The sequence below is a fragment of the Pituophis catenifer genome, unplaced genomic scaffold (assembly GCF_029215685.1).
Source record: "Pituophis catenifer annectens isolate HBS135680 unplaced genomic scaffold, rPitCat1.0.hap2 SCAF_4, whole genome shotgun sequence".
Taxonomy (NCBI): domain Eukaryota; kingdom Metazoa; phylum Chordata; class Lepidosauria; order Squamata; family Colubridae; genus Pituophis; species Pituophis catenifer.
Window position 1 is genome coordinate 62,463,874 of NW_027256884.1, and position 25,533 is coordinate 62,489,406.

General features: G+C 38.9%; 2 protein-coding genes across 2 annotated transcripts in view; one reads left to right on the plus strand and one right to left on the minus strand.

Annotated features, from left to right (window-relative positions):
- GK (glycerol kinase) overlaps positions 1–2,497 on the plus strand; it is a 101,539-nt gene extending 99,042 nt beyond the window's left edge. The window contains exon 19 of the mRNA XM_070943380.1: positions 2,406–2,497. Coding sequence (XP_070799481.1) covers positions 2,406–2,497 — 92 coding nt within the window. The remainder of the gene's footprint in view (positions 1–2,405) is intronic.
- Positions 2,498–17,173: 14,676 nt separating this feature from the next.
- The window catches only part of TAB3 (TGF-beta activated kinase 1 (MAP3K7) binding protein 3), a 77,490-nt gene continuing 69,130 nt past the window's right edge, over positions 17,174–25,533 (minus strand). The window contains exon 10 of the mRNA XM_070944189.1: positions 17,174–17,240. The gene's annotated coding sequence lies outside the window, so the exon portion shown is untranslated. The remainder of the gene's footprint in view (positions 17,241–25,533) is intronic.

Sequence of the window (25,533 nt, forward strand, 5' to 3'; positions counted from 1 at the left end):
TTCAACAGCACAGAATACGCCTTCTGGAGTGGCCCAGTCAGAGTCCTGACCTCAACCCTATTGAAATGCTGTGGCATGACCTTAAGAGAGCGATTCACACCAGACATCCCAAGAATATTGCTATACTGAAACAGTTTTGTGAAGAGGAGTGGTCCAAAATTACTCCAGATCGTTGTGCAGGTCTGATCTGCAACTACAGGAAACGTTTGGTTGAGGTTATTGCTGCCAAAGGAGGGTCAACCAGTTATTAAGTCCAAAGGTTCACATACTTTTTCCTCCCTGCACTGTGAATGTTTACATGTTATGTTCGATTAAACCATGGCAACATCTAATGTTTGTGTAGTATTATTTTAAGCAGACTGTGTTTTTCTATTGTTGTGATTTAGATGAAGTTCAGAGCACATTTTATGACCAATTCATGCAAAACTCCACGTAATCCCAAGGGGTTCACATACTTTTTCTTGCAACTGTAGACCAAAGGTTCTTGGATGCAGCAATAGATTCTGGTTTCGGGTAGAAGAACAAGGACCTGGTGGCTCAGCAGACAAAAAGCATTGTGATTAACACCAGCTGTCTGCAATTACTGTAAGTTCGAATCTCACCAGGCTCAAGGTTGATTCAGCCTTCCATCCTTTCTAAGGTAGGTGAAATGAGGACCCAGATTGTGGGGGCAATAAGCTGACTTTGTATAACTATACAAAAGTATGAAGGCTATTGCTTAACACATTGTAAGCCGTCCTGAGTCTCCGGAGAAGGGCGGCATATAAATCAAATAAAAAAAAAAATCAAGATCTTATTAGACACTTATGGCTTTTTAAAAAAGTTCTAATAACTGCAGAAAGAAAAAAAGGGGCAGGAAGAATTTGTTTTTTAATAATAGATTGAGCAATATAAGTTAGAAAGTCCAATAATAGAACAAAAAGTCCATAACAATATTTTTCTTTATACAAAACAGTAGTTTCTGTGTTGTTGGAAAGATATGGGCAGGTTAGTAAAGGACAATGATATACAATGTTTAGTTTTATAAGTCCTGATTATTATCTAGTTGATTTGTTGACTGAGCCAAAATTACAGCTTCACTGGTTTCAAGAAACTACTGGAATTCCTCTTTTGCATGCAATGATATAATGTCAAGTAAAAATGCTATTTTTTATAATGGTGATATTAATAGCACCCAATAATAATTGTCTTGGCAATTTTACTTAGATATTACATGATAATCAGTAAAATACAATACAATTAATACTTATCTTAGCAATGGTTTATCAGAGCTCTAACAACATTGTGCTTAGTCAAACACTGGAAATGCAATCCAGGCAGGAACAAATTTGTGAATAATATCACATATTCTGTATGAAGAGCACAAGAAATGCAATTATATTTTTTTGTTTCAAACAAAATTTATGTTTAGCTTAAAAATGTTCTGTTTATGAAAAAATAAGTTTTTAAATTCAGCAAGCATGACTATAAGTCGGGTGAGAAAGATGAAAAGGAGAGAAGCCTTATTTACAATTTCTGTAAGATTACTGTAAAGAGAATTAATATGTAAAAACGTGAGAACCTTTTAATTAGATGCAGTACATTTTCCTGAGGGAGGGCAGTTTAAATGCTTGTTGCTACTTGAAAGTATTGTGCTGCTTGCTGCAGAACACTATACACAGCTGCTCAGAAATGACTGGTAATGAATTCAGTGAACCTTGGTCTTTGGTAAATGATATAACATTGCAGCTTTGCAATCTATAGAGCTTTCTTTTTGGTATGACTGTCATAAATGGCTTTAGTACTCTACTAAATTTATGATTTATAATTGTATAATGTACAAATGTATATAATTATACATTTATAATTAACAATAGCAATTTTATGCTTTGAATTCAAGTCTGGAGACAGTTGGTACATGTATATTTCACTTGCTGATAGTATAATGTGTATGATGGAGCAGGCACAATGCATGATTGGACTTAAGAGATATGCAATACCCACATTGCATGATACTTCATACACAGTCAATATTTTTGAAAAACAAAGATAGTTTGAAATAGTTTGTATGTGTATAATCGGACACACATTAATTCACTCTTCTACCTTCCATGGTGCATTCTTTCTCCTTGCAATATTTGTTACCCTTAATATCAGCTTTATTTGAAATTCTGTACTATCTGCTTTATTAGTAGCTAATTGTTTCTGCCTAAATAATCTTAAATATTGACACTGGACGCAAGACTGAAATATATCTAAACATCAGTGTTTGTCCTATTTCTAATTATTACATGCTGAACTATCTGTAGCATTTTGCAAAATTTCTCTCTCTTCTAATTTTCTTCATGTAATTCTTAAATAGTGCAATTTACACGTATCTCTCTCTTGATTTGTTTGACTGGAACCTCTCTTCTGGATGACATCAGGTGAAACTAGTATCTTCTGTAGTCTGCCTTTGGGCTTTTTTATAATGAGTAGCCTGTTAATATTAATCGGAGCAAAATATATCTCAGGTTAGTTTATATTTTGAAATGTCTTGTTTTTACAAGATAATCACTGCTAGATGATTTAAATACTTTCAGTTTGAAAAAAGTGTTTAGTATTGTTGTATATGAAGAAATATTTAATGATACTGGCTCTTAACCATTTTAATTTAAAAGTTCATATAGGAAATGCAGAAAATATTTTAAAATCTGCCATTATTTTTTTCACTATTTCAAATCAATTTTAAAAAGTGGGGAAGGGTGCCTGAATAAATCTTGAGGTACGCATCCTAGTTATTTCTTTTTTGAGGTTTTATAACTGCTGAAAAAAAACACATATCTGCAAAAAATAATAATCAGAATTTGTGATTTAATAAGTAATTTTTTTAAAATTTTCTAGATTAGAAAAATATATTGTAAGATCTTACATATGAATTGATTGTTATCCCTTTCAAATTAGTTTCCTTTAGATACCACAAACTCATAACTTAAAGCAAAATTAGCCTCCCTAAAACATTGATTATTTTGATTTAAAAATAATAAGTTTCATAATTTTTCTATTTTAAAAAATGATAGTTAATATTTGATCAGAGTTCCTTTTCCTATTCAACTGTTGAGAAATGTGAATAGCTAAATTGACTTAGTCACAATTGAAAACTATGCTTAGCAAAATGAAGGTTCTCTTCATACCTTAAAACATATAGAGAAAATATAAATTAATCTTGTACATGGACAGATAATACAGATACTATTGGCAGAGGAATTTCAAGAAGCATTTATTCCGGTGATATTTACCAGAAGTAATGAACTTTTTCCTCCAGCTCTGTACAAATGGGTTGTTACATATAAAAGAGAATTTTATTTTCATTCTTTAATAAACTTAAAAAATAGTTAATTTGTAGATCAGTCATCTACTACAGATTCTTTTTTTTTAGGCAGAAATCATTCATATAAAATACACATATGAAAGACAATTCAAAGTTGGAGAAAGAATTATGTAAAAGACTTAAATAATGAGATGGTTGCTTATACTAGACTTTAACTGGATTATAAAATGCTATATTTATTAATTAGCACAATTCAGATTTAAATATGAATTTTTAAAACTTGTTTAAACTCCAAAAATACTAGATACATATCATGTAAGGTATAGTACTTATTTAATGAATATAGGTAATCCTCTTCTTATGACCACAATTGAGCCCAAAATTTCTAAGTGTTAAGTGAGACATTGTTATTGAGTTGTGTCCCATTTTACGACCTTTCTTGCCATAGTTGTTAAGTGAATCACTGCAGTTGATAAGTTATAACATGGTTGTTAAGTGAATCTGGCTTCCCCATTAACTTTGCTTGTCAGAAGGTTGCAAAAGGAGATCACATGACCTTGGGACACAGCAATGGTCATAAGTATGAACCAGTTGCCAAGCATCTGAATTTTGATCACATGATCATGGGAATGCTGCAAAGGTCAAAACGGTCATAAATCATATTTTTCAGTGTTGATGTAACTTTGAATGGCCACTAAATGAACTGTTGAAAGTCAGGATTACCTGTATACAAAAGGAAGGAATGTGTGAAACATTATATATGCTCCAAAGCAGGTCTCTATATAAAAATCTACCAGTAAGATGCTTCCTAAATTTGAGCTTGCTGTGTCATGCTCTCCCTCCTCAAATGTTGCATTCCCAAAATCTCACAATAAGAATCTTTTACAAGCTGCTTCTCTGGAAGCCCCTGTATGATTCTACAGTAACTTACAGGAGGAGTCACTTTCTGCATACAATTACATTATTATTTTACACTTTTTCATCATAATATTCAAGGTGGCATAATATTCAAGACGGAGTTTTCTGGAAACTCTTATTCAGAACTAGACTTCTTGGTTTCAGGAAAGTTCTGCTGAGAGTTCTGAAAGTTCTACTACTTGATGTAGTAATGTAAGACTGCAACTGAATTACATTTTGAATAGAACATTTGAATGTAGAAAAAAAAATGTTTTATGAGCCACAGAGGTGATCTGCTGAATATAGAAGTCTTTCTACTATAAAGTGGGAAATTCAGAGTATTTTATTCTTATCGAAGGACAGCTTCCTTTGATAAGCATATATAATTCCATGTTATTTTGGATTGAATGCATAAATAACATTTGACATTGAAATTACTCCATTTTTAACATTTATTCTTTTAAAAAAATATTGTAAAAAAAACAATTTCTGACTTGATGTCTCTTGCTTAAATTTTGAAAGCAGTTTTGTATGCAGCTTTCTTGAATACTGCTGCTACATATGCTCCTTTGCAGTTCATATACTGTATGAAAATACAGTGGTGCTCAAAAGTTTGTGAAACCTTTTGAATTTAAGTATTTCTATATAAGTATGACCTAAGTTCTGAATAATTTCCCCCAATAAATCAATGATCAAGTACAGTGTATTTTATTCATTTGTTTTCATTGCGTTCTTTTTATCAAATTTTAGGATTCTGTGAAGAAAGTTCATATTTTAAGTCATATTTCTGCAGAAATGTTGAAAATTCAAAAGAATTCACAAACATTTAAGCATTGTGTTAAATTTAGAGCAGGTGTAATGTTATTTAGTGAACATATGTTCTCTGGACATATATATTTAGACATATTTTCTGGTTAGATATAGTCTCTGAATAGAAAACTAGTTTATTTTTTTATTTTTTGCTTTTAAGTCACATGCAATGGTGTTTTGTGAAGCTGTAAACCGTTTTTGAATGAATGGTGCTTTATAGAGTTGAGATGCAAACTGTTCTGTTAGTAAAAAAAAAATATATCATTTCAGCACTTAACCTTATATATTTATAAAGTTTTTCCTCTTCTGTTCCTATTCCAGTAGACAGAGAACTTGTTACACTGAAATGGGGAATGGAGAAAAAGGCAATTAGAGAAGCACTTTAAAATCCTCTAGTGCTATTGTTACTCAATAAAGCAATTGCCATTGCATATGTTTTCTACAATGCAATTTCATGCTTCTATAGGTTAGATAATATAATCCATGCCTCAGCTTGGCACTGTTAGAATTTGATAGGTGATTTAGTTTCAGTTAATGATTTCCCCAGAAGATATTATAAGCATTGTGTTATATTTATTCTCTTAACAAAAATTATTTGATTACTGATCCTTTTTTTCCCTTTCAGGTAAATTCAAATGAGGCATTTTAATGGATTTCAGGAGACTTTAACATCTCAAAAGAATGTGGTGCTTTCTTAACAATTTTAATGGCATTATTTTGACACAGTTCATTGTCAAAATAACTATTTAGGAAAAAGATTTAATCAGGAATGAGCAAATTATAGTTGCTACTACTGATCTGCTTTAAAAGTAAAGTGGAAAAAACTCTTGGTTAACTTCTGTAACTGCCATCACTTGTTTTGTCCACTTTGAAATGAAACATGAATAAAAAAAGTTAACTTTTTTTTAAAAAAATCCAAATGGTACACTTCAAGAACTTCATTTTATACACTTACATAAAGTTGTGGTGATTTCTTTTTAGAAATTACTCATAGCAATACTTTCCAAAATCATCTTTCTTATCCACTGATTAGATAACCTCACTGAGAATTGAAGATTCAATAATATATTTTGTAACAAGGAAAGAACAGTTAGTTATTCCTCTTTTTCATATGCATTGGTTATCATTGGTTATATTAAGGATTCTAAGCTACTAAGTAAAACTAGTAGACTTCAGAAAACTTATTTAAAATTAAAATTAATATTTAAAATATACTGCGTATGTATAGCAAGAAAGCGACATGTTTGAAATACTGTACTATAAATCGAATTGCCAAGTGTATGGAGAATATGAAGATTAAATATGAGCTTTAAAAGTTCAGATAACACTTATTCTAGTAAATAATTATAATATTTGTGGGCTGTAGTTGAAAACCACAAACATTTTGCAATCTTTCATTTTACTTAAAAGTCTGGACCAAAATTTGCTTCTCAGTGGGATACATTATAAGCAGTGGCAATCATGATTTCTGGATATAATATTTTATATATCTAAAGAATAAAATAACTTTTATAGGTCCCAAAGTTTAACACTAATGTATGTCAGAACAATACTTTGTAATATTCATACTTTTATTAAGAATTAAAACAAAATCAGACATTGGTGGTTCCCAGATTGTTCCCCTCTTTTCTTTCAAACTGAGGAAATATCTGGTAAAATTTTGTCAAACAGCCCATAGAAAGTTCCATGTTGCTTGAAATTTATCTTCAATGCACACTATCCTTCTTTTCATAGTTAAGACTTCTTTAGGATAGGACTCAGGATTTGCTTTGCCTACTACTGGAATGAGATGGAGTTGAAAATACTGTGAATCTAGGCTGCTACTATTTGGAGATACTTCAAAACTATTCTAGTATAAAGATAAAATGTCTGTGGAGATTAACATAGCTTCTTCCCTGCATAAAAAAATATATGAGTATAATTAAAAGTTGTAAAAGAATAAAAGTTATAAAACTTTATAATTATAAAACTCACCTGATTCAAAATACAGTGTGTAAACATATTGAAAGTAGCAATATTGTAATGTAAACACACTGGCAGCTAAAGAATATGTGCATGGTGAAATGGTTTCTGGGTCTCATTTCCTACATTTTTATAGAATGTATATGTCATCAGTAAGGAAATAAGAATTGAAAATTCAAATAATGTTAAACTAATGCTTTTTCATAATTGTAAAAATAATTTTTGCCTTGATTTGAAAAGTAGAATACTTATAGCAATTGTTGAACATTTTACAGTAACTGAAAACTAGTCTTGATAATCAGTACTTCAGCTTTTTCATAAACTGAATCTAAGACTACTTGTTCTTTCTTTATCACAATTTATTGGTATATGTCACCATAAATGAATGTAAGCTTCCAAATGTCAATTCCCTAACTGTACTTCTAGATAGGCTTTATATATTTTAAGCCATATTTGGCAAGCCAACATTTTCCCTGCTTCTGACAATGTAAAAGACTTTCCTCTCCCCCCCCCAAAAAAATAAATTTAGAGTTCAGAGAAAAGAATACTTTTCTGGATATTTCTTTGGCAAGATGGGTTTATAGCCACACTTGTTCACAATATCTTACATAGGAATTATACCATTATACTGTGGCTGAAAATAAAATTTTTTAAAGTTCTATTTTATAGACCTTGAAGTTAATCTGAAAAATGGCTTATTTTATTATGCTCCCTGCTTAGGTTTCCTGCTTTGTATACTGTATTGGGATTGGCAGCTTCAGATATGATTCATGGAAGTATATAGGATATTAAATTAAATTGATAAGATTATAATTATAGTTGGAATTTTGCACAATGTACTACCACTTTTCTATAAAACAAAATTAAATTAATTGTTGGAACTGCTCACTTTTTGTGAATGGAATTTTTTTTCTATTTAATTTGAATTATTAAATCGATACACTGAAAATGTGAAATAGAAAAATTGTCAATATTGCACTTGTAGAAATATATGTGATTTAAAATGTCTTTAATCTTGTTCACAATTATGCTCGTGATGGAACTCATAAATAAAATGCTAATGAAATCTTCACTTCTTGAAATTTTTTACTGAAGCTTGTTGTGATAAATAATGTAATATCAACTTTAAGAATCACAATCTTGAATATATTTTTTGGGCCTTAAAATAAAGTTTATATTTTAAAGTCAAACTGAATACCAGCCAACTAATGGTAGATCACTGAAACTGAACTCCACTGGAATTAACAATAAGCATGCATTAGATTATTAATGGATAACATTTTTGAAACAAGTTTGTGTGTACTTCTACAGAAGTACACTCCAATGCACATTTTTTCTAGTTGAAGAATGGAAAGACTAAAGTCATTTTTAAGTAAACCAAACTATAAGGTTAGACCATGGATATCCAATATCAGGATCCAGACTTATTACTCCACATGTTTATACCAAATTGTAGTATTTACATACACGAATAAACTCTATTCCTATTTGCTGTTTTACCTAGGACCTACACTGTACCTACTGTACTTTTTGAATACATCATTAATATATTACTTGGGAATCAAGCAAGTACCATAGATCAAAGTAATGTCGGCATTTATACACTAGGTAGCAGTCTAGTTAAGCATTCACTTGCTTCTCATGTCAATTTCAGTTCTATGCAAGATATTCTACCTTTGCTTTTTTACAATATTTTCAGAGAGAGAGAGAGTATCTGCCCAAAGTATATGTCAATAATTTATGAATCCCAGCACTTAAAAGCGTGTAATGGTGCATATCTTTATCAGATTATCAAATAAGTTTTAAGGCAATTGAGATGAAACGTCCAACATTTTAATTAAAAACTAGCTCAGTTAAGAAAATTAAAAGAATATAATGGTATAAAATATGCTTTTTTTATTTTAAAATACTTTAAAAGTATAATTAAATCATGACGTGATTATAACAAAAAGGCCAATTTATTCATTATTTACTTGTTTCATTCATTCAATTTATATGGCTGGCCAACTCCAACTAGTGGCCCTGAGCAGTTAACCAATAACTCAACAAAAATACAAAATAAACAATTGGCAGCCATGATAAAACAAAAAACCATCAGTACAAATACAATTCAATATATTTTAATGGAACTAATTCACAAGCTCCAACAGACAATACAACTCACAAGGCAATCAACACAAGCATGTCTTCTGAGCCTTGGAAAACATATTTGGGGCCAATCTTATTTCCTTGGAGGATGTTCTGCAGGGCACACTGCTTTTCTAATATCCTCTCTTATTTATTCATATCCTTTCTTGATGATGTGCCCTCTTTTCAATTCATATATGTGGGTGTGGTTTCCAAAATTCACAATGCTTTATTGTGGAACCATATTGGCTTTTTTTTATACTGTCATTTTTTAAAAATTATATATTTTTTGTATTTGTGATTCCTGGTATTGGGAACTCTTCTTTCGACAGTTTCTCAAATGCCAGGGCATTTAAAGGATTCTGTCAATATTAATTCACATCATCTTGGAAAGTTTGGAAAAAGCATAATTCACATATTTTTGGATAGTATTGCTTTTAGTATTCCACTTACTTCAACCCAGTTGCTGTTTATAGTATTAAGAAGTGTTAATATTTCAATTGTAATATGCAAAAAGAAAAGATGCTCAGCTTGCAGGCTTGAATAACTTTTAATAGGTGTGTGCAAACCATTCTGTATTTATTTATTTATTTATTTATTTATTTATTATTTATTTATTTATTTATTTATTTATTTATTTATTTATTATTATTTATTATTTATTTATTTATTATTCGAATTTCTATACCGCCCTTCTCCTTTCGGACTCAGGGCGGTGAACAGCCAAAATAAAAACATTTATACATGAAGTACGATTAAAAATAGATTTAAAATAATTAAATTTGGTCCATAGTTTAAAATTTATCCATTTAAAATCCGTATCAAAATTTAAAATCAACCATAAAATCATAAAATCAAGAGAGACCGGCTAACTGAAAGAGATGAGTTTTTAGGGCCCGACGAAAAGTCCGGAGGTCGGAGATCACTCGTATCTCTGGGGGTAGATTGTTCCAAAGGGTAGGTGCCACCACAGAGAAGGCTCTCCTCCTGGGGGTCGCCAGCCGGCATTGTCTAGCCGACGGCACCCTGAGGAGGCCCTCTCTGTGGGAGCGAACTGGCCGGTGGGAGGCTATTGGTGGCAGAAGGCGGTCCCGTAAGTACCCTGGCCCTAAGCCATGGAGCGCTTTAAAGGTGATCACCAACACTTTGAAGCACACCCGGAAGTCCACCGGAAGCCAATGCAGCTCGTGCAGGAGAGGAGTCACATGGGAGCGCCCAGTCGCTCCCATAATCCCCCGCACGGCCGCATTCTGCACCAGTTGGAGCCTCCGGGTGTACCCCAAGGGGAGCCCCATGTAGAGAGCGTTACAATAGTCCAGACGAGAGGTGACAAGTGCTTGAGTGACTGGGCATAGGGAGTCCCGATCCAGAAAGGGGCGCAACTGGCGTATCAGGCGAACCTGATAAAAAGCTCCCCTGGCCACGGCCGTCATATGCCCTTCTAAAGACAGCCGTGCGTCCAGGAGGACGCCCAAGTTGCGGGCCCTTTCCGTGGGGGCCAATGATTCGCCCCCAATAACCAGCGATGGCGTCAGCTGGCTATACCGGGACGCCGGCAGCCACAGCCACTCGGTCTTGGAAGGGTTGAGTCGAAGCCTGTTTCTCCCCATCCAGACCCGCACGGCCTCCAGGCACTGGGACATCACTTCCAAGGAATCGTTGGGATGGTCTGGGGTGGAGATGTACAGCTGAGTATCATCAGCGTACTGATGGAACTCCACCCCAAAACCACGGATGATCTCACCCAGGGGCTTCACATAAATGTTGAACAGGAGGGGCGAGAGGACCGACCCTTGTGGCACCCCACAAACAAGGCACCTTGGGGTCGACCGCTGCCCCCCTGTCAACACGGATTGCAATCGGTCGGAGAGATAGGAGGAGAACCACCACAAAACGGTGCCCCCCACTCCCAGTCCCTCCAGCCGGCGCAACATGATACCATGGTCGATGGTATCAAAAGCCGCTGAGAGGTCTAACAGGACTAGGATAGAGGAATAACCCCTATCCCGAGTCGTGAGCTAGAGTTTCAGGAAATGGCCCAAGCTCCATCTGGAACCTATCAGGATCCATCAGGCGCCTGGGGCGGAACCACCTGGTCGGCTCCGCCTCCCTGCGATGGGGTGCGGTAGTCAGAAAGTCAAGTCGAAGGAGCGAGTGGTCAGACCAAAGATTTGGCTCAGGGTTCAGTATCTATATCCCCTATATCAAGGCCACTCAACCACTGACCAGAGACAAAAACTAAGTCCAGAGTGTGTCCCCCCATGTGAGTAGGGCCGTGAATTACTTGGGTCAGGTCCATGGCCGTCATGGAAGCCATGAACTCCCGAGCTACCTCAGAAGTTTCACCAATGGATGGCAAGTTGAAATCCCCCATGACCACAAGTCTGGGGGTATCAGCCGCCACCTCAGCTATAACATTGAGGAGTTCGGGCAGGGTCGTCGCCACGTGGCAGGGAGCCAGGTACGTGATCAACAGACCCATCTGCACCCCACGACCCCACTTCACGAAAAGGGACTCACATCCGGCTATCTGAGGCACAGATAGATCAAGACCCTCTCTTATAATGACCCCCCCCGCCCCTGCCCTGAGCTCTCGGCTGATGAAATGCACGGAAGCCTGATGGGCACATCTCCACGAGGGGACCCCCCCCCTCATGGCCCAACCAGGTCTCCGTAATACCTGCCAGGTCCGCTCCCCCCTCCTGAATAAGATCACAAATGAGGGGGGCTTTATTTACTACGGACCTGGCATTACACAACATCAGCCGGAGACTCGGGCCCTTTAGAGGCAGAATATATTTCAAGATTCTGTAATGTTCCATTCTTCATCTATCCCATGCTGCACAGACATTCTGAAAATAGTCTGGTAGTTTTCAGGAGTATGAAATGATTTATGGATGTAATCAAGTCCAGAAAGATCTCAGAATGTTGTATCTTTGTAATATTATTTGCATATACCAAAGATTTGGAGTTTCAATCTATCAATTACAATAATCCACCTTTTTTTTAAATAAAGTTTTAATTTTTTAAAAATATAAACATTCCATCTTCCCTTTAACTGTGTGTTGTCTGGGTACAAATAACCATCTGCAATAACCATCAAAATTTACGACATCATTATGTTGATATTAATTCTCTGATCTTACAATTGCAGTATATTGAATAATTCAACATAGTAAACTTATTCATTTTTCCCTCTTAACATATCTTCTAATAAGAATATAATATTAAGCATAAAAATCCTAATAATTATAACAATTATATTGTTTACATCTCTATCTTAACATATTTTCTACTTTCCTTTAATCTCCTTTTATTTCCAACTTCCATTTTTATTCTCTAACCATTGATAAAATGATTCCCATATCATAAAGTATTCAGTTTGTTCTTTCTCCTTAATTACAAGCGTTAATCTGTTCATTTCTGCACAATGTAATATTTTTCTAATCACATTCTCAAATACGATTCTAGCTGCAGTTGCAGATGGTATCCTTCAGTCTCAAGTGACTATGATGTCGTGCTCTGGAAAGAGGTCCTAAATCAGCATCTAGTGTGACTAAAAAGGCCAATTCGAGAGTGGCAATCCTTTCCACACTGAGGGCAGATATATTCTGTCCCCTGTCCAGCCCCCAGATTTCGCTGGTTCCAGGACTGCCTATTTGCCTCAGCCTGCCGAACAAGTGTCTCTTCGAATTGGAGAAGGCCATGCTGTGTCTTTAGCCTTCAAGCTGAATGATCGGAGGTCAAGGTTTCCCAGTTGTTAATGTCCATTCCCAGGGCCTTTAGGTCCCTCTTGCAGATATTCTTATATCGCAGCTGTGATCTCCCTCTGAGGCGCTTTCTCTGCACTAATTCTCCATACAGGAGATCTTTCGGAATCCGACCATCAGCCATTCTCACGACATGCCCCAGCCAGCGTAGACGTCACTGTTTCAATAGTGTATACCTGCTAGAAATTCCAGCACGTTCCAAGACTGCGCTATTTGGAACTTTGTCCTGCCAAGTGATGCCAAGACAGCGCATATGAAAGGTGTTTAACTTTCTCTCCTGCCGTGCACAGTTAAAAGCTGCAGTTAATACATGGATAATTAAATATGTGTTCTCTTTACTATAAATTTCAGGTAAAATCCCCAATAAAAATATTTCTGGTTTTAAATCAATGTGCTGTTTTATCATCTTTTCCAGCCATGTATGTATTTTTGTCCAGTATTTTTCTACTTCTACACATGTCCACCACATATGATAAGAAGACCCAGGTATCTTGCGGCACTTCCAACATTTGGTTGACTTATCTTTAAATATCTTTGCCAACCTCAGTGGTGCAAAGTGCCATCTATAAAACATCTTATACAGATTTTCTTTATATGCAGTTGATATCGTTAATTTGTAATTCCTACCCCAGATTCTGCCATTTATCTAATTCTATTGTATGACCAAATTTTTTTGCCCATGATATCATTGTCTCCTTCACTTGTTCATCTTCCAGTTTTATGCCCCATAAATAACTGTATAATTTCTTTATCAATCTTTCTTCTGTTCCTGTTAATATCTTATCTAATTCTGTTAATTCTTTATAGAAACCATATAATTGAGCATCTTTCTCATACCTAGAATGTATCTGCACTTGTGAATACCATGCCATATCGATCCCTTGATCACTCGGTTCTTGTTTAGTTTTGAGTTCCCTTTTCATTCAAAATACAGTTGCAAGAAAAAGTATGTGAACCCCTTGGGATTACGTGGAGTTTTGCATGAATTGGTCATAAAATGTGCTCTGAACTTCATCTAAGTCACAACAATAGAAAAACACAGTCTGCTTAAAATAATACTACACAAACATTAGATGTTGCCATGGTTTAATTGAACATAACATGTAAACATTCACAGTGCAGGAAGGAAAAAGTATGTGAACCTTTGGACTTAATAACTGGTTGACCCTCCTTTGGCAGCAATAACCTCAACCAAACGTTTCCTGTAGTTGCAGATCAGACCTGCACAACGATCTGGAGTAATTTTGGACCACTCCCCTTCACAAAACTGTTTTAGTATAGCAATATTCTTGGGATGTCTGGTGTGAATCGCTTTCTTAAGGTCATGCCACAGCATTTCAATAGGGTTGAGGTCAGGACTCTGACTGGGCCACTCCAGAAGGCGTATACTGTGCTGTTGAAGCCATTTTTTTGTTGAATTACTTGTATGCTTTGGGTCATTGTCCTGTTGCATCACCCATCCTCTGTGGAGCTTCAGTTGGCGGACAGATGGTCGTACGTTTTCCTGCAAAATGTCTTGATAAACTCTAGAATTCATTTTCCCATCAATGACAACAATCCGTCCAGGCCCTGAGGCAGCAAAGCAGCCCCAAACCATGATGCTCCCTCCGCCATGTTTTACAGTGGGGATGAGGTTTTGATGTTGGTGTGCTGTGCCTTTTTTTCTCCACACATAGTGTGGTGTGTTCTTCCCAAACAACTCAATTTTGGTTTCATCTGTCCACAGTATATTTTGCCAGTAGCGCTGTGGAACATCCAGGTGCTCTTTTGCAAACTTCAAACGTGCTGCAATATTTGTTTTGGACAGCAATGGCTTCCTCCGTGGTGTCCTTCCATGTACTCCATTCTTGTTTAATGTTTTCCTTATTGTAGATGTGTCAACAAAAATGTTAGCATGTGCCAGAGATTTCTGTAGGTCTTTAGCTGACACTCTAGGATTCTTCTTTACCTCATGAAGCATTCTGCGCTGTGCTCTTGCAGTCATTTTTACAGGACGACCACTCCTAGGGAGAGTAGCAACAGTGCTAAACTTTCTCCATTTGTAGACAGTCTGTCTTACCGTGGACACATGAACATCAAGGCTTTTGGAGATACTTTTGTAACCCCTTCCAGCTTCATACAAGTCAACAATTCTTGATCGTAGGTCTTCTGAGAGCTCTTTTCTGCGAGGCATGGTTCACATCAGACAGTGCTTCCTGAAACCAGTAAACCCAAAACAGGTGTGTGTTTTTAAAGAGCAGGACAGCTGTCAGCAACACATCCAATATCATCACACTGATTGGAGTCAAGGTTGGCTCACTCCTGGCTCCAATTAGCTCTTGGAGAAGTCATTAGGCTAGGGGCTCACATACTTTTTCCTCCCTGCACTGTGAATGTTTACATTCAATGTTATGAATGTTATGTTCAATTAAACCATGGCAACATCTAATGTTTGTGTGGTATTATTTTCAGCAGACTGTGTTTTTCTATTGTTGTGACTTAGATGAAGTTCAGAGCATATTTTATGACCGATTCATGCAAAACTCCACGTAATCCCAAGGGGTTCACATACTTTTTCTTGCAACTGTATCTTTATATCTAATGATATTTCCCATGTTAATAACATTTGGGTGAATCAGTACTTCCATTTTTTAAAAAAAAGTTTTTAGTTTTATTTCTTATACACATATTGTAAATGTACATTCTATTATTCATAATTGATGATACATATACATATTTTTTCTAAAGAAAGAATAAAGATAAAGGCATTTTGATTACATTCGGGGGTTGCTCTTCTATCCTTTCTTTTCCCTCATTTTACAACAAACCTTCTCCTTCTTTCTTTCCCTTCCCTACCTCCTCTCCTCTCCTACTTTCTTCCTTCTCTCCTTCCTCTTCCGTATTTCCCCTTCCTTTCCTCCCCTCTTTCCCCCTATCCTTTCTTTCTCTCCTTTCCCCTTTCTTCCATTCCTCTCTCTCCCTCTCCTATCTTACCTTCTACTTCTCTCTCCTTTCTTTCTCCTTTGTTGTCCAATATTTCCCCTATTTGGTAACCGAGCATCCCCAATTTTCTATTAATATATACTTTCTTTTCAATTTCTTTTCAATTTTACTCAGTCTATCACTTCTATCATCATAATTGTACATTTATATTATAACATTCTTTTCTCCCCCCCATCCCCCATTTTCCTTTATTCTGGTGTCATCTGAGTTTCTATTTCTTTTTGTCTTCTCCCTCATTTATCTTTCTCTTATCTAATTTATTTATCTATTATCTTTTGTTCATATTTCTTTTCTAATCATTCATAGAATCTTTCCCATGTCTTGAAATACACCGATTCCTCTTTATCTTTTATTCTTAGAGTTAATCTATTCATTTCTGCACAGTCTAAAATATTTTTTATTACTTCACCTTCTGACGGGATTTTCTCTGTCTTCCAATTTTGCGCAAATACAATTCTTGCTGCTGTTATTATATGTATGATTAGATACATGTCTTCTTTGCTATATTTCTCTGGCAAAATACCCCCCCCCCAAAAAATCTGGTTTTAATTCTATACGTTTATGTAACATTTCCTCTAAACCATGTCTGTGTTCTAAACCAATAGTTTTTTGCTTCCGTACATGACCACCACATATGATAATATGATCCCGGCAAATGCGAGCATTTCCAACATTTGGCTGATTTATCCTTAAACATTTTTGCTAGGCTTTCTGGTGCCATATGCTATCTATAAAACATTTTATATAAATTTTCTTATATGCAGTTGCCATTGTCAATTTGTAATTTCTTTCCCATAGTTGTTGCCATTTTTCTAATTCTATTGTACAACCAGTTTTTTACCCATGTTATCATTGTCTCTTTTACTTCTTCATCTTCTAATCTGATTTGCAACAAGTAATTATACAATCTTTTAATCATTTTTTCGTCCTTTCCAGTCATTATCTGATCCAACTCTGATTCCCCCAAATTAAAACCATTGTCAGGTATGCTTCCTTCAGTATCCAGGAAAGAAAAACCCAAACTCAAGCATTTTGAAGAATTTGGTACTTTTACTGAATATGAAAAGATTAACAACCCAGGAAAAGCTGGAAGTGAGCAAAACGCGCGAAATGCATCTACTAAGCTTCTTCCCCCCCTCGTGTTTATATTTTCTCAGCCAATCTAAAGGTCTTCCAAAGGTCAGGTGGCAACCCGTCTGGCAGCGTCATCCATCAGGAATGTCGAGACAGTTGGTCAGCCGTCCCCTTCTGAAATCCAGTTTCGATTCCCACGAAGTCCCCTCCTACAAAGACAAACCCCCTCCTGCTCCCTTCCCCCCCTAATCCCTCCCCGTTTCTTATGGCAGCTAAAGCAGGCAAGCTGAGGCTGACATTTGGCCCCTCTTGCAGAAGAGACGTTAGTCCTAAATAAAAGGAAAGAAGAGAAAGAGAAACAGAATACATACAATGATTAGGGTTTATCAGGGTATTTGGCATAGAACTGTTGTACTTTCTTGGGAGCTCGGACATCCCGTTTATTTACCCATTCAGCCTGAGATAGTGGAAAATGTTTCCAGGCAATCAGATATTGGACTTTACCATGGTGTTTTCTAGAGTCCAAGATTTCCTTAACCTCAAAATGTTGCTCCCCTTCTATGAGGATGGGAATTGGAGGGGTGCTATGATCAGCCCTTAGGGGAGATGAGTGTTCAGGTTTCAATAAACTAACATGAAATACAGGATGTATCCGTCTCAAGGTTTTTGGCAATTCCAATTCAACTGTCACTGGATTTATCTGTCTAATCACACGGAATGGTCCTACGTACTTAGGCCCCAGCTTTTTAGACCTCTGGGTGGTTTGTAAGTATTTGGTAGACAAATAGACTTTATCCCCCACTTTATAAATGTGAGCTGGGGACCTTTTCTTATCGGCTTGCGCCTTATGAGCTCGGTGTGCCTCATCTAATGCCTTCCGAGTCACTGTCCAGGTGCTCCTTAGTTGTTCAATCCAATCCATCAAGGAGGGATTTTGGGGATCATCTTGAGGTAACTCGGGAATGGGTACAAAATCCTGGCCCGATGCAACCTTAAAAGGGGTGAATCCGGTGCTACTGTGTACAGAATTGTTATATGCCACTTCTGCAAATGGCAACAAGTCTACCCAATTGTCCTGTTGGTAATTTACATAACACCTAAGGTATTGTTCGAGCACCCCATTGGTTCTTTCACAAGCCCCATTTGTCTGAGGGTGGTGACTGGAACTCAACCCCTGTGCGGAGCCTATCAATTTCAAAAATTCTCTCCAGAAACTGGAAGTAAATTGCACACCCCTGTCAGAAATTATTGTTTTTGGAGACCCATGTAGTCGGTAAATCTGGCGAATAAACAATTTTGCGAGGGTTTTTGCTGAAGGGATCTTTGAGCAAGGTATGAAATGTACTTGTTTGGAAAACAAATCAGTTACTACCCAAATGACAGTGCAGCCCTCACTGTCTGGTAAGTCCACAATAAAATCCATAGATATTTCCTTCCATGGGGCGTTCGGTCTAGCCACACTTTGCAGTAATCCAGGGGATTTTCCTGGAGGTCTTTTAGCCGAGGCACATACTGGACAGCTAGCCACATATGCCTGTATGTCCTTTTTTAGTGCAGGCCACCAAAACTCTCTTAACAAGATGTAAAGTCTTGACAAACGCAAAGTGTCCTGCGGCTTTGGCATCATGCGCATATTTCAATATGGTTGGCCTTAATGTGGTCGGAACATACAATTTTGATCCAACCCAAGCTAGTCCGTCGCGAAGTGTGCATTCATTCGAGTGGATTTTAAACCACTCGTCAGCTTTTAGCTCTTCTCGTAACTTTTCGAGTAAATCCCCCGAGAGTTCTGGATCGGTTTTACTCTGCGCTCTGGTAGTGACAGGTGTTGCCAATTGCGTTAAGGGGATCATTGGTTGAACCACTTCCTTCTTTATGCTGTTGTACTGTGGTAATCTGGAAAGTGCGTCCGCCATGAAATTTTTTCCCCCAGGAAGGTAACGTAAAGTGAAATTGAATCGCTTGAAATGTTGGGCCCAGCGTGCCTGTTTGGGTGACAATTTGCGTGGTGTTTTTAATGCTTCTAGATTCTTATGGTCAATCCACACCTCGAAAGGGTGTTTCGCCCCTTCTAAAAATTGTCTCCATGTTAACAGCGCCCATCTAACTGCAAACGCTTCTTTCTCCCATATGGCCCATCTCCTTTCTGTCTCAGATAGTTTACGGGATGTGTAAGCACAGGGTTGTAATATTCCATTCTCATTCTTTTGCAAGAGTATTGCTCCTACGGCGACGTCGCTAGCATCCGCTTGTACTACAAAAGGTTGTTCTATGTCGGGGTGTTTGAGCACAGGTTCAGCTGCAAACAACCGTTTCAGTTTTTCGAAAGCGGCCTGACAGTCCATAGTCCATTCTAGTGGTTTCGAGGGTTTGGGTTTTACTTCCCCTTTGGTTTTGAGCAAGTTTGTAATTGGCAGTGCGATTTTTGCGAAAGAGGGGATAAATTGTCTATAAAAATTAGCAAACCCTAAGAAACTCTGTAACTGTTTACGGGTGCGTGGTGCGGCCCATTCCATTACTGCCCGGACCTTTTCCGGGTCCATCTCTATTCCCTCATGCGATATACGATATCCAAGATAGTCGATTTTGTCTTGATGGAATTCACATTTAGAAAGTTTGGCATAGAGTTCAGCTGCTCTGAGTTTATTCAAGACCGCTCGAACCAATCTTATATGGTCGGCCATGTTGTCAGAATAAATTAGAATATCGTCCAAATAGACCAACACCCCCTTATATAGATGCTCATGCAACACTTCGTTGATCAACTGCATGAATACGGCCGGGGCCCCCTGTAGTCCAAAAGGGAGTACTCTAAATTGGAAACATCCCAGTGGGCAATTAAATGCTGTCTTCCATTCATCTCCCTCTTTTATTCTCACTCGGTAGTATGCCTCTCTTAAATCAAGTTTGGTAAAAAATTTTCCCTTTCCTAAATGGGCCAACATGTCCTTCATAAGTGGGAGGGGATAGACATTTTCCACGCAAATGGCGTTCATGTTTCTATAATCAACAACTAATCTGAAGGATCCATCTTTCTTTTCGCGGAACATTACTGGTGCTGCCACCTTGGGTTTGGCTCGTTCGATAAATCCCCGTTTTAAGTTTTTGTCAATAAAATTTCGCAATTCCCCCAATTCTCGAGGTGTCATGGGGTATATTTTTGGTTTGGAAAGCTTCACCCCTGGGAGTATTTCAATGGTGCAGTCAGTGGCCCTGTGGGGAGGCAGAGCATCCGATGCTTTTTCACTAAACACTTCCTTGAGGTCCCAATATTCCTTCGGAATTTTCTCTTCTCCCTCAATATAGTTAATGGCTACTGCTGCCCCTTCTGGTCTTATGTCGTCCCTTAGGGAGGGGCCTTCCTTTTCCGGAGTTGGTTCTGCCGTACGGATGCACAGGACCCCCGTTTTCCAATTTACTCGTGGGTTCCATTTACGAAGCCAGGGCAGTCCTAGAATCAGGGGCCTTTCCATGCCAGGTGCTACGATAAAGCTGAGCTTCTCTACATGATTCCCCAACTGTAGTTCAAGGGGTTCGGTCATAAAACTAGCTGGGCCCCCTCCTGCAATCGACCCGTCTAATTGACAAAATGCAATGGGTCTTTTTAAAGTTTTCAGTCTCAGTCCCATTTCCTCCACTACTTTGGGGCTAATTATGCACCTAGTGCACCCCGAGTCCAACAGGGCTAACAATTGCGCGTGAGTTCCTGTGGAGGGCACCCTTACTTCTACGGGGATGAGTAAGAGTTCTTCCATGTGACTCACCCGTTCGTCGGTGTCAGAGTCGGAGTCCGTCTCGCTGTCGTCATCGTTGGTCGGAGTTCCCAACTCACCCTGGTTCCGGGGAGTGAACTCAACGACTTCTCCTTTCAGGGCGGTGCCGCGGGTTTTGGCGGGTATTTTATCGCTTTTCTTTTGGCTGGCCCCGGTGGCTTTTGGCGGTGGTTTGGAGAAACATTCGGCCGCCCAGTGACCCTCCTTCCCACATTTGAAACAGGTGAAGGGCTTTGACTTGGGTTTGAATTCGGTCTTCCCGCCAGTCATCTTGGCCACCCCCTTGCGGTAGAAAGAGGATGACTGGTCCCCCATCCGCCTTCCTCGGAGTTCGCTCCGTTTCAGCTCGATCTCCACATCCTCAGCTACTATGTACCATCTATCCAAATCATCGGGGACCCCCATGCTCCTGCAGTCTCGATATATCTCTTCATTCAATCCATCTTTGAAACTCTCCAAAAGAGCCATTTCTGACCAGCCTGTCATATAAGGTGCCAGTTCACGAAACTCTTGGATATACTCTGCCACCGGCCTCCGGCCCTGCTGAATGCTCTTCATTCTGAGTCTCGCCTTTCATTCAGCTAAATGGTCTTCAAAACGCCTTCTAAGGGCCCTCATGAACTGGTTGTAATTTCTCAGCAGGAGGGAGTTGTTATTGTGGAGAACCACCATCCACTCAGCCGCTACTCCCTCTAGGGCATTCGCAATGCTTCTGACTTTAGCCGCCTCTGTTTCGTAGTCCTCCCCCCAATCCTGCATGTGGTTCCACACTTGGGTCAGGAAAAATCCCAAGGTTTTAGGATTTCCATCAAACTTCCCAGGAAGGGGGGGATTTTTGGCTTTTTATGTCTGCGGGGGGGAGGCCTGCAGGGCTGGGGTTCTCTGGCCGGCTGCATCTCTTCCTCGAGCTGCCGAAACCTGGGATGTTCCCTCCTCAAACTCTTCCTCTCCCCCGCAGGCTGTCTCTTCGGGCTCCTCCCTGGGGTCTGCTTCCCCCTTCTCCACAGGAGTTTCAAAAGACTCACGGTTTTTTCTGCTTTCTTCCACATCACGGATAAGCTGCAAGGCTTGATCTATCATGAGACGTTCCTTCTGCTGTTGCATCCACACTGCCTCCCTTTTACGGGGTCTGGAAGTCGTCACTCCCCGGGGATTCTCCCCCCAGTCCGGCAGTCTCCCCACTCCTTTGGACCATCTAGCTTCCTCCGGCTCCAAACGGAGTTTTTCCAGCCATTCTGCAGTTTCTCTTTCCGACTGGAGGGCGGTTGAACTCGCTGCCCCCATCTTCCCTTCTTCATCACTCCCTCGATCTGACATACTTTGGATTTTCAGTCCCCTCGGGTTTTGTCCGGGATGACTGGTTGTGACTTCCAGTTTAATGTCAGGTATGCTTCCTTCAGTATCCAGGAAAGAAAAACCCAAACTCAAGCATTTTGAAGAATTTGGTACTTTTACTGAATATGAAAAGATTAACAACCCAGGAAAAGCTGGAAGTGAGCAAAACGCGCGAAATGCATCTACTAAGCTTCTTCCCCCCCTCGTGTTTATATTTTCTCAGCCAATCTAAAGGTCTTCCAAAGGTCAGGTGGCAACCCGTCTGGCAGCGTCACCCATCAGGAATGTCGAGACAGTTGGTCAGCCGTCCCCTTCTGAAATCCAGTTTCGATTCCCACGAAGTCCCCTCCTACAAAGACAAACCCCCTCCTGCTCCCTTCCCCCCCTTTGCTCCATACCTAATCCCTCCCCGTTTCTTATGGCAGCTAAAGCAGGCAAGCTGAGGCTGACAACCATATTGTTTCAAATCTTTATCATATCTTGATTGTATCTGCAGCCATGTGTACCAATCAGTCTCAATCCCTTGTTTTTCTAAATCTTGTTTCTGTTTTAGTTCTCCCTTCTGTTAAAATGTCTTTGTATCTTATAATATTGTCCTTATTAATCATATTTGGATTTGTCAATGCTTCTATTGTTGAAATATCTTTATATCTAACGATATTTCCCATGTTAATAACATTTAAATGAATCAATACTTCCATTGTTGAGAGCCAAACTGCTATCCTCAAATAATGTTGCTCTTTAATTTTCTCCCATACTAACATTAATGCATTTCTTATATAATGTCTTTGAAAGTAACCATGTATCTTATTTTTCCCATACCACAAAAAAGCATGCCAACCCAGTTGCAAGTCATGTCCTTCCAAAGTCAATAATCTTGTATGCCTCAATACAATCCATTCTTTCATCCATGTTAATACTGCGGCCTGGTAATACAATTCCTGATTTGGTAATCCAAAACCTCCTCTACTTCTTGAATCTTGAAACATTTTAAAGATAATTCTTGCTTTTTTCCCTTGCCAAATATATTTTAATATTGTTTTGTTAAGTTCCTCAAAGTATTTTTTTCCAATTTTATTGGAATTGTTTGAAATAAGTACAATAATCTCGGCAATATATTCATTTTGATTGTAGCTATTCTTCCTATCAAAGATAGTTGCAGAGTTTTCCATTTTTCCAGATCTGTTTTAATTTGTTGCAACAATTTATAATAATTATCTTCCTTAATTGCTACACATCTTGCTGTCAGCTGTATCCCTAAGTATTTTACTTTCTTAGTAATCTGAATATCTATTCTCTTCATTAACTCTTTTTTCTGTTTATAAGATTTTTCATTAAAATCTTAGTTTTTTCTTTATTTATTTTCAAACCTGAAAATAATCACCATATTCTTCTATTTTTTTTATTAGTTTAGGCCCTGTTTCTTGCGGATCTTCCAAGATAAAAACTAAATCGTCTGCAAACGCCTGTAGTTTATACTTTTTCTTTTTTATCTCTATGCCTTTTATCTCTGTGTCTTGTCTAATATTTCTATTTAATATAAATAATAGAGGAGACAAGGGGCATCCTTGTCTTGTATCTTTCTTAATGCTAACTTCTCAGTCATATTTCCATTTACCATCACCTTTGCAGTTTGTTTATAATATATTGTCTTAATCATATTAATAAATATTTCCCCAATAATCCACCTTGAACTACCAGGAAAACACATCATGATTCTTGGGAACAAATGATTTACAAGCTGGAGGTGCTTTAAAAAACTGTTGAAGGGAAGGAAATTCTGGAACTCCAAAAGGCCAAACATTGCTGGAACAGCTGCAATTAAGCTAGTTTTCTAAATGGTGTCAGAGTAGAGGTCATCTATACCATACAGTTGGACCATCATGAGCCATTCTGTGTCCTACCTACACCTCATACACTTTGCTACTTCATATTTACAGTATGTTCTTTTTCAAATATATTGTACAATATATTTTGTTTTTCAAATATAATTCACAAGATAGTTTGAAGTAGTTTGAAAGTAATTGCTATAGTCTAACTCGGACTAAAAGTCCCGTGGGCCAGATCCGGCCTGCGATGTGGTTAGATGTGGCCTGCAGGACCACCCTGGAAACAGCCAAGGACTGGCCTGCAGCACCTCGCCCTGGCCCAGGTTGGTTGGGTGCTGATCTACAACTTGGTGGCGGCCATCTGTGCTGGAACACGGTCACCTTAGATTTGCAGGGCTGCCCTGAAGCCAGCAAGGGGCCACCCCCACCCCCACCCCCTGGGTGTGTGCACAGGAGGCAGCGAGGGTACGTGGCCTGGCGTCCCTGAGGACTATCTTGCCCAGCAGGCTGACTGCATTTTGAGCACTTCCCTTTTACCCAGGAGCCAGTGCTCGCTGCCTTCTGTGCACACACCCAGGGGACAGGGCCGAAGTGACAGGGGTGGCCCCTTGCTGGCTCCAGGGCAGCCCCACAGGTCAGATCTAAGGCTGACGTGTTCAGTCCCGGATGGCCACCACCAGGTTGTAGATAGTGCCTGACCGCCCTGTGCCGGGCCAAGGCACCACAGGCCAATCCATTGCTGTTTCCAGGACAGTCCCGCAGGCCAGTGGAGAGATTGCAGCGTCAATGGCCATGCCACTGGTGGCCATGGCTTTCCCACATGGGGACAGGGATGGTCCTCGTGAAAGGGAAGCCTTGTAGGATGCAAGGCCAGATCAGTGAGTGGGGTATGGAGGCTCGGGTGCGGTCTCATCTATTCTACAACCTGGTGATGGACATCTGGGCTGGAACATGGTCAGCCTTAGATCCACAGGGGCACCCTGGAGGCTGACCGCATTCTGACCACCCTTTCACCTAGGATGTCAGCTGCAGCATGCATACTAAGTGCATGCCCAGGAGGCGGCCTCTTGCTGGCTCCTGGGTGGCCCTGCGAGTCAGATCTAAGGCTGACCCAGATGGGCCACATTCTGGCCCAGATGTCCACTACCAGTTTGTAGAACAGATCAGACCCACATCCAAGCCTCCATGCCCCACTCAACGATCTGGCCTCACAGCCTGCAAGGCTTCCCTTTCACCAGGACCGCCCCTGCATGGGAAATCCACAACCAGCGGCAGCACAGCCACTGGCAGCACTGGCAGTGTCTCCCTCTCCTCTCACCCCTTCCTGAGCACAGAGGAAGGAAGGAGATGGGAATGAGAAGGAAGGGAGGGAGGGAGGGAGGGAGGGAAAGGCAACTTGGTTAGAGATGCCCCAGTTCATGCAGTGAATCCTGGATCCATTGAGACTTGGGCTCAAAGGAGAAAGCAATGTTGTGTTCCATTTTGTCAGACAGGACTTTGTTGGCAATCCAAGTTAACGCTGGTATTCTTGAATTGTGAGCTCTTAGGAAAGTATCCACTCTTTATGTGTTGCAAATAGCCTTTTCCAATGGGGAAAATAGAACAAAGCAAAGAGTGGGGGAAAATATTTTCCTTTGTTATATTTCCAGTCTGAATTACACTGGATTATGTATTAATAGAAAAGC